The 9,721-nt window shown below is 52.5% G+C and overlaps 1 protein-coding gene across 4 annotated transcripts in view; it reads left to right on the top strand.

Annotated features, from left to right (window-relative positions):
* The first annotated feature begins 129 nt into the window (after positions 1-129).
* NUP98 (nucleoporin 98 and 96 precursor) overlaps positions 130-9,721 on the top strand; it is a 33,518-nt gene continuing 23,926 nt past the window's right edge. The window contains exons 1-9 of one of the 4 annotated variants that reach the window (XM_088068257.1): positions 130-265; positions 3,612-3,715; positions 4,100-4,201; positions 4,361-4,540; positions 5,231-5,370; positions 6,783-6,890; positions 7,466-7,649; positions 8,503-8,666; positions 9,361-9,498. In XM_088068257.1, the coding sequence (XP_087924383.1) occupies positions 3,643-3,715; positions 4,100-4,201; positions 4,361-4,540; positions 5,231-5,370; positions 6,783-6,890; positions 7,466-7,649; positions 8,503-8,666; positions 9,361-9,498 (1,089 nt within the window). In that variant the 5' untranslated portion in view covers positions 130-265; positions 3,612-3,642. Of the gene's footprint in view, positions 266-1,494; positions 1,543-3,611; positions 3,716-4,099; positions 4,202-4,360; positions 4,541-5,230; positions 5,371-6,782; positions 6,891-7,465; positions 7,650-8,502; positions 8,667-9,360; positions 9,499-9,721 lie in introns of those variants that run through there. The other 3 variants (XM_088068263.1, XM_088068267.1, XM_088068272.1) reach the window with 3 other exon arrangements.

The following is a 9,721-nucleotide window of genomic DNA, read 5'->3' as shown; positions in this document are numbered from 1 at the left end:
TGTGCCGCTAGCCCAATCAGCGTTGACCTGAGGGCGAGGGACGGGGGGCGCGGCCAATGGGAGGCGGAAGCACGGCGGGCGGGGCGGGGCCGAGGCGGCGCGCGGGGGAGGCCGGGAGTGCGCGCGCGGGCTGTGACGCAGCTGCGGCCCCGTGAGGCGGCGGCGGCACCGCGGGCCCGACCCGGCCCGGCCGCTCCGAGCGGCGCTTCCCGGCACCTGCGGCGAGCACCGCGGCCTGCTAGGGCTGCCCTTCCTGCCACCTGCGGTGAGCACCGCGGCCTGGCCACCCTGCCCTGCTCGGCACGGTTGTGGCGCCGCCGCCGGGCCTTTTATGCCGGGAGACCGGGTGGTCCCGGGGTGGGGGGGGCGCGGGGAGGCCCCGGGACGGAGGAGGGGCCGGAGGGAAGCGGAAGGCCGTGAGTGGGTGGGATTTCTCGGCAGCCCGGCTCTCTCCGGAGTATCTGCCCGCTTTGGGGAGTTTTTAGGCCTTTTTGGTTGTCCCGGTGTGGGTCCGGTTGGAGATTCCGGGTGTTTTCCACGGGGGATACGCGTCTCTGAATGCGGGTAACGGCCCGGCTGTCTCCGGGGCCGGGAGTTATTTACTGCCATGTTAATCAGTTGGAGTTTAAAGTTATGTTGGTTACATGTGACTGAAAGTTATGTTGATGATGTGGGTTTCTTTGGGTGGTCTTAGGGGCATTTTGTGCTGTTCCTGTTAAACTTCAACTGGAGCCCTTTGGCGCGAAGGGTCCTTCCTCAGCGAGTGGGGAGAGGGATGTTTGCGTAAAACTCGAGTTTTGCTAATTCTGGTCCAGCTCTTGAGTTCACACAATCCCAAAATCCCTGAGGCTGGAAAAGCCCTCGCAGCCCATGGAGTCCCAGCTGTGCCCGATGCCCACCTTGTCCCCAGCCCAGAGCCCTGAGTGCCACGTCCAGCCCTTCCTTGGGCACCTCCAGGGATGGGCACTGCAAAGCTCCCTGGGCAGCCCCTGCCAAGGCCTGAGCTCCCTTTCCATGGGCAAATTCCTGCTGCTGTCCACCCTGAGCCTCCCCTGGCCCAGCCTGAGGCCGTTCCCTCTCCTCCTGTCCCTGTTCCCTGGCAGCAGAGCCCGACCCCCCCGGCTGTCCCCTCCTGCCAGGGACTTGTGCAGAGCCACAAGGGCCCCCTGAGCCTCCTTTGCTCCAGGCTGAGCCCCTTTCCCAGCTCCCTCAGCCCCTCCTGGGGCTCCAGACCCTTCCCAGCTCTCCTCCAGCCCCTCCAGGTTTCTCTTTCTCTGAGGAGCCAGAACTGGACACAGCTCTCGAGGTTCAGGGAAGGACGGGTGTGTGTGAAGTGCAGCAAAATGCACGGTGTGGGAGGGGGAATCTTTCCATAACTTGTTTTTTCTCTGAAAATAATTTCTCAGGTTTCTTCTTAGGTAGAGTTTGACGTTTAGTGATCTCAGAGCAGTGGCTTAGAAAAGAGGAACCATGGAAAATGAGGGTCTTGTGAATTTGCAGATAAAGCTGAAAGTCCCAACACTGGACAGCTGGAAAGCACAGGTGATTTTTATCTAGCCTGAAAGGGAGACTTGCACTGGGGCAAGGGGAGACTGCTGACAATACTTTATAGGAGTGAAGAGGTGTGTTTGGGAGCAGGTCCTAGTAGAGAGGGAGCTGTGGGGGTCAGCCTGGAGAAAAAGATGTGCAGGGTGCACCTTTCCACTCTTCATAACTCCCTAACAGGAGGCTCAGGGTGGACAGCAGCAGGAATTTGCCCATGGAAAGGGAGCTCAGGCCTTGGCAGGGGCTGCCCAGGGAGCTTTGCAGTGCCCATCCCTGGAGGTGCCCAAGGAAGGGCTGGACGTGGCACTCAGGGCTCTGGGCTGGGGACAAGGTGGGCATCGGGCACAGCTGGGACTCCATGGGCTGGGAGGGCTTTTCCAGCCCCTGGGATTCCATGGGAGATGGTGATGAGAGCTCAGGGGGCCGGGTTACCCAGTGCCAGAGGAGCTCTCCCAGGAGTTCTCACAGCTTGGGGAGCTTTGAGAGTTTGTCAGTAAAGCTTTTACCAGGATCATTTCACTGAAGTTCCTCTTCCTTCTTTGACTAATGAAGCCTGTAAGGATTTGCCTGTGGAAATGTGCAGACCCTTAACACTTCAACATTGTGGTGTGTGTTTGTTGGAGTAGTTGGAGGTGACAGAAATCATCTTTTTAGTTCTTCTGTCAGGGAAGTGTGGGATTGGGCTGGTTGATCTGGGCTGATTTAGTCTCCGGCTGTTCAGGGATGATGGAAGGCTGTGGCTGCTCCCAGTCTGGATTTGGCTACTCCCAGAAAGTGCTGTTGGTGCTAGGGAAACAAACACTTGAGTTTCCAGGATGGGCAGATGGATGTGGAGATTTCCCTGCGGGAGGCTGTGCTGGGCAGCGCCCAGTCCCTCTGTGCTTGCCTTGGCTGGGAGGAGGTGAAGGGAGCTGCCAAACCTGGGCACAGGGGAAGGGCAGCTTTGGCTTTAACTGGAATTGTTGGCTTTGGGAATTTTCCTGGTGTGGGCCATTCTTGGATTGCTCATGTTCTTAGTTCTGCGGTGCTTTGCCTGGAGTACCTGGGAATGTGGGGGAATTCCTTCATTTCCTGCTGAATATGGAGCAGGTGGGGTAATACTAGCATTTTTTTTGTTACTAGAACATTCTTCTAGTAATGCATATTTTTTTCTGATTAGTATTGTCATTTTCTTCTGGCTAATATGCTTTTTCTTGGATTATTACACCTGTTATTTTTGGCTAACATAGCATTTTGGGGGGTAACACTGGCTTTTTTAATATCAGCATTTTTTGGCTAATATGGCTTTTTTGGGTTAATATGGCATTTTGGTTTTTTAGTTCTAGTTTGGTGTTTTGGTTTTTTTTTTTGTTATAGTACTGCCATTTGGGGGATAATGTAAACTTTTTTTGGGGTAGTACTGTCTTTTTTTGTTAATCTGACACGGTTTTGGCTAATCTGTAATTTTCAGTGGTGAAGCTGTAGGAAAACACCCCACAACTCCCTGATAGTGCACCTGAGGAGCTGTGGGGATTGTGCTGGGTTTGTTGACAAACTGAGAGGGTTGGAGCAGAGTTTGTACCTGTTTGTGCTCGGGGAGGAGGTTGAGCAGAGGCAGCAGGGAATGTGCTGTAATTAAACCATGGGGTTGGAAGGGGAATTGGGCCCAGCAGAACTCCCTGGAACAGCAGCTGCTTGGAAGTGCAGAAGTGGGGAGCAGAGGGAGGGTGGATTCCTGTAATCCCTGTACAGTGCATTCTCCTCTGTCCTGTCTGAAGCAGTTGGCAAAGAGGGTGGAAGAGGAAAAGCAGTCCTGGAAACCCCCAGGATTGCTGTGGGACACAGGCTGAGATGGGCAGGAACTGCAGCCATAATTAAGGGTGACAATTTTCGGGATGGTGATGTTTAGTGACAGCTCCTCAGCTGCAGTGTCACTGCAGTGTTGGTGCCCTTGACCCCCTGGGGTTCTGGCAGGGTTTGGAATCACACAGTGCCATGGTGCTGATGGATTCCAGTGGGATTGCTGCCCTCGGCAGTGAGGGAGATGGAAAATCAGCTTTCAATAAAACCCCAATTCTGCTTTCCAGGTCTAGGAAGGAAACCTGATATATCCTGAAAATGTTTAACAAATCCTTTGGAACTCCATTCGGAGGCAGCACCGGCTTTGGCACAACTTCAACTTTTGGGCAAAGTAAGTAAAATATCTAAGGTGGTTTTGAATGAGGTGCCTGTTCCTAAGTGCAGCTCAGGGAATCCCATGGAGATGGATGGTCCCTCATGGGATGGAATTAGGGAGCTGCTGGGTGCTCCAGCTGGCTTGGATGAGGTTCAGGAGCCTGAGGCTTCACCCCTAACCAAGCTTAAAGTTTGGGCAGACAACCAGGATTCCATGTCTGCTGTGGAAACTTCCTTCTGTAGGAATGCAGTGCTTAGGGAAGGTGGTGTCTCTGGGGTTTTCTGGGGCTGGAACAGATCAGTGCTGGGTTTGTTGGGAGGGCTTGGAAAGAAGAGCTGTGTGTTTGAGGGGTGTTTGTGGAGCTGCAGCCTGAGGGGGCTTGCTGGGCTCTGCTTGCAGATGCCGGCTTTGGTACGAGCAGCGGAGGAGCCTTCGGGACATCGGCCTTCGGCTCCAACAACACCACGGGCAGCCTCTTTGGGAGCACGCAGACAAAGCCAGGTACTGCCCAGGGGACAGAGGGAAAAACCACCACCAAACCAAACCAGGCAATCCCCAACAAAAAATAACCAAACACCCTCCCAAGCCCAGAACAAGAACCCGTCCAAGCCCCCAAGCAGAGGAGGTTGTGAAGGATTAACAGCCTGTTTCTGTCTGCAGGAGGGTTGTTTGGCTCAACCACATTCAACCAGCCAGCCACCTCCTCCACCAGCACTGGCTTCGGGTTTGGAACGTCCACTGGAACGTCAAACAGCCTCTTTGGAACCACCAGCACTGGTGGAAGCCTCTTCTCATCCCAGAATAATGCCTTTGCACAGAACAAACCAGCTGGTTTTGGAAGTGAGTGGGACAGCCCCTCTGCTGTTGGGTGGGAGAGCAGTGGGAGTGTACCTGGGGGCTGGGGCAGGGGTCAGGGTGGGGCCAGGGGGTTTCTCCTGAGGGATACAGTGGCATCCCTGTGCCCACAGAGCCAGGGGGGAGCCCACATGCTCCTGAATCTGTTGCTGTGATGCCAGCCCTAAATTTTAAATTAAATTGCCAAAGGCAGTTGACTGGAGTTTTTTATCCTGAAATCTCTTTTAGTACTGTTTGATTTTAGGTTTTTATTTTGTGGCAGAGCAGTTACAGTTGGTTTTGTCTGTGGCAGGAGGAGACAGGGAGCGCTGTTAAACTCTTCTGTAATTGCATGAGGCAAAAGCAACTGTTCGCAGCACCTTCTGAAAAGAGAAAATGAGCCTCACTGATTCTCTTTATTATAAAATGATTGTATTAATTTCTTCCTGCTTGTCAGTAGTAGAAGGAAACTGACTGCTGTGGTTTGTCTGGTGTTTCTGAGTTAGGGGCACTTCTGCAGCAGAGAACTGCACTAGCAGCACCATCAGTTTCCAGCTTTGCTGTTAAATTATTTTTCCCAACTGTTTTTCCCATTTTCAAACCAGTTTCTAATTTGAATCAAGTATTAGGGTTTAAGTTTTATATTTTTGGGTTTTTTTTAATACTGATGTTGTGATGTTTTTATGCTTTATTCAGACTTTGGTACGAGCACCAGCAGTGGAGGGCTCTTTGGGACCACCAACACCACTTCCAACCCCTTTGGGAGCACATCTGGCTCTCTCTTCGGCCCAACCAGCTTTACTGCTGCTCCAACTGGCACCACTATTAAATTTAATGTAAGTTCTGCTTTTTCTTCTTAATCACTGTGGGAAGTATTCAATTTTGCAGTTTTTTGTGTGATGTCTTGGTCACTGAGATGAAAATAGGAGTTGAAGTGCAAGTGTTGTGAAATTATTTGGAAACATCCCTTCTCAACGCTGTAGAGTTTGAGGCTTGCTGGGTTTAGAGCTGTGCTAATGCTGAAGGAGTACAGGAACTCCTAAAGCTGAGCCTTCCCAGGAAGTGCTGTGGAGTTCAAGGTGATCCTGGGCAAATGCTGGCATCAGTAAGGTTTGGAGACATCTAGGGATGGGTCGGAATCAGCAGAGCTCTCCTGAGGCAGGCTGGCTTTGGGAATGGGACCTGGAAGGAGAGCAGTGGTGTCCTGCTTCCTCTGGACGAGTCCCCTTTAAGACAGGATTCAGTAACTGCTATCAAGTTGTGTGGCAGTTGGACCTGGAGGGTGGCCCAGCAGAGAGGCTTGGAGGAACTGGGCTAACTGGGGCCTGCTGGAAGAGGGACTCCTTTCCCAAAAAACTTGTTCAGGCAGCTCTCATCCCTCTTCATTTCCCGACTGAGCTGATGTAAGACTGAGGCTTTGGGGGTAGAGCAGTGGTGCTGCCTGGGCTCTTGCAGTGCTGCTGATTTGTACTTCCGTATCACTGTTAAAAAAGTGAAATCTGTGCAGAGCTCCAGGATTTGTGTCAGAAACTGAGGTAAACTGCTTTTAAAGTGGAACCAAAAGCAGAATCGCTGGGAGTTGTTTTGAGTGTTCCTGGGGCAAATTCCACTGTTGATCATCATTGAACACACCTGGGTGAGGCCTCAGCTGTACAGACAATGATGGAATTATAAAGCTGTGAAATCACACAAGGTTTGGGCTGGGAGGGACCTCAAATCCCACCCATTCCCAGCCCTGCCATGGCAGGGACACCTCCCACTGTCCCAGGAGCTCCCAATGTCCAGCCTGGCCTTGGGCACTGCCAGGGATCCAGGGGCAGCCCCAGCTGCTCTGGCAATTCCATCCCAGCCCCTGCCCACCCTGCCAGGGAACAATTCCTGCCCAAGATCCCAAGATCCAGCCCTGCCCTCTGCCACTGGCAGCCATTCCCTGGCTCCTGGCCCTGCAGCCCTTGGCCCCAGTCCCTCTCCAGGGGAGCACCCCCAGCTCTCCCAGCCTGGCTCCAGAGGGTTCCAGCCCTGGAGCAGCTCTGTGGTTCCTCTGGACTTGTTCCTAGAGCTCCACATCCTCCTGCTCTTGGGCCCCAGGGCTGGAGGCTCTGCAGGTGAGGTCTTACTGAGCAGAGCATCACCCAGAGCCTCAGCTCTGTGCTTAGGTGTAGGATTTCCCAGGATTTGCAGGGAGTTGTGGCTGTGTTCCCCCAAGTCTCTCTGGATTTTAACCTGGCCCTTCCTCCCTTCCTGGCAGCCCCCGACCGGCACCGACACCATGGTGAAATCCGGCGTCAGCACCAACATCAACACCAAGCACCAGTGCATCACTGCCATGAAGGAGTACGAGAGCAAGTCCCTCGAGGTCAGTGCAGGAGGCACACAGCCTTAGCCTGGGCCTTTCTGGGCCACACTTACTGTCTGTGCTGATTAATGGGAAAATATTAATGACCTCCAAGATCTGCATCACACACGGGGTGTTGTAAAGTAAAGCACTTGATGCAACGCCACCTTAATTGCAGTTGGGTTTAAATGTTAATGCAGGTCTGGATGAGCTGAAATTCCATCTTGTCAGAAGGACATGAGATCCTGTTGGGAACAGCCCTCCTCTGCTGAGGAAACAGCAGGATCTCAGACAGAGCTCTGTTGTTTGTTATAAACTAGTGTTCCCAAGCATTCAACCTGAGGCCTTCCCATTTGGGGTGGTTTGTCTGACCCTTCAAAACAGATGGCTTATAAAAAGATCTGGAAGAGCTCTGGGAAGTCAGATTGAAGCCCAAACATAGACCTAAGTTCAGGTTTGGTGTCCTTATTTTTAAAAATGTGGATATTGCAGCTTTTCTTGAGCCTTCACCTTGGTGCAGATTGGGTGCTGTGTGAGTGTGGTAAGGACACTTGCCTGCCCTTGTCCTGTGTAAAAAGAGCTGGATTTTCCTCTAGGAACTCCGCTTGGAAGACTACCAGGCAAATAGAAAAGGGCCCACAAATCCTGTTGGAGCAGGAGCCACTGCTGGCTTGTTTGGCTCTTCCACTGCCACCTCCAGCACAGCCACAGGACTTTTTGGCTCTTCCACTACCAATACAGGCTTTTCCTATGGACAGAATAAAACTGCTTTTGGAACCAGTAAGTACTGCTGGCCCTGGCCTTCCTGTGAGTGCATGTGCAAATATTCTGTTAAACCATTTAAAATTCTGTGATGCAAAACGTTGAAACACTGCTGTGAGCTCAGAGTTGTGCTGGTTTTATTGCCAACATTCACTGGTAGAGCTCCTTGTCACAGGAATCTGTTTTCTTACTTTTGCTTGGGAAAATTCAAACAACAATTGGATTTTTATTAGGTTTCAGTGCAGGCTGAAACAAAAATAGATCATAAAATCCCAGAATGGTTTAGGTTAGAAGGGACGTTGAAGCTCACCCAGTTTCACCCCTGCCATGGCAGGGACACCTCCCACTGTCCCAGGAGCTCCCAATGTCCAGCCTGGCCTTGGGCACTGCCAGGGATCCAGGGGCAGCCCTAGCTGCTCTGGGCACCCTGTGCCAGGGCCTGTCCATCCTCATGGGGAAGGGTTTTTTCCTAATAATGGAAAGTGTTTGTGGAATTTGACTGTAAACAGATCCAAATCCCCCAGGCTGTAGGAATGGAAGTGATTGTTGGATGAGCAGAGGTGGGACCCAGGGAGCGTCTGGAGCTGGGCCAGGGCAGGCTCAGGCTGGAGACCAGGGCAAGGCTCTTCTTTCCCCAGAGGCTGCTGGCACTGCCCAGGCTCCCCAGGGAATGGGCACGGCCCCGAGGCTGCCAGAGCTCCAGGAGCATCCAGGGATGCCCAGGCTTGGCTTGTTGGGGGGTCTGGGCAGGGCAGGGGGGCACTGGGGGATCCCTGGGGGTTCATTCCCACTCAGGATATTCTGTGTCCTTTTTTCCTGTGTGAATGTGGGATCTGCTGGATCTGGTCTCTAACTCCTGTTGGTGTCCCAGGTACGACCGGCTTTGGCACCGGCACCACCGGGGGCCTCTTTGGGCAGCAGTCGCAGACCACGAGTCTGTTCAACAAACCCTTCGGCCAGGCCACCACCACGCAGAACACCGGCTTCTCCTTCGGGGGCACCAGCACCCTGGGCCAGCCCAACACCAACACCATGGTAAGAGGGCTGGGAACGGGGCCTGCAGGATTGGGATGTTCCTCAGACTCCACTGCAGTGTGGTAAAAGCAGGATGCTGAGCTCTGAGGGCTGCCCTGGAGTGAGGAACCTCCTGGCAGTCAGCTTAGTTCCTGGCAGACAGCAACAGTCAGCTGTTCACAAATCGTGTTCCCCCTCACCTCCTCAAGCAGCTGCTCTCTAGCAGCTCCTGCGCTTCCGATCATTCTCACACAGATAATGTCATTCCCTGATGAACCTTCTATGGGAATTCGAGTCCTGAGCTTTCTGGTGACAAATGAGCAGCATTTGTGGGCTTTTGTGACTGTAGTTGTAACGTGTGTAACTAGAGGCTTTGGCTCCAGATATCCCGAGTTCTTTGTGAATTTGTTGACTTGTCCCAGAAAACCCTGTGAAATGTTTCTTTTCCATCTCCCTTGCTCAAAGTGATGAGGAGATTCCAATATCCTTTAAATCGTGGAGTGTAAGTTTTTTCGGCTTTTTTTAATTTCTTTTTAGTAACTAATTTCTTGGAGGGGAACTAAAGCTTCTGGAATGCTCTTCACCCCTTCTCTTCCCCCAGCACGAGGGCAAATGTAGCGTTGTTTTATTGCCTGATTTTGTGTGTTGGATCTGTTGTCAGTGCTGGACTTGGAAAAGCCTGGGAGCGTTACCTTAACCTGGTTCCTGTTTGTAGGGTCTCTTTGGGGTCACCCAGCCCTCACAGCCTGGAGGCCTTTTTGGGACAGCTGCCAATACAAATGCTGGGACTGGATTTGGAACGGGAACTGGCCTTTTTGGACAAGCCAACACAGGATTTGGGGTTGGTGGTTCGGTATGTCTGTGCCTTTGTGATAAAGAGAGAAATCCAAGCAGAGCCCTGTTCTGGGGTGCTGACCTTCACAGAAGTTGTGTTAGCTTAGGAATTATCATGTCCGAGAAAAGTCAGGTGGTTTGCTGTAAACTGGAGGATAAACAGGTGTAGGAGAGTCATTTTTTTAACGAGTGATGTGTGGAGTGATGAAAGCAGCAGGAGATACTGAGGTTTGCAGTGCCTG

This window comes from Pseudopodoces humilis, chromosome 2, assembly GCF_049639895.1.
Source record: "Pseudopodoces humilis isolate 2021_Gansu_Grassland_sample_001 chromosome 2, ASM4963989v1, whole genome shotgun sequence".
Classification (NCBI taxonomy): Eukaryota; Metazoa; Chordata; class Aves; order Passeriformes; family Paridae; genus Pseudopodoces; species Pseudopodoces humilis.
This window is presented reverse-complemented; position numbering and strand designations above follow the sequence as displayed.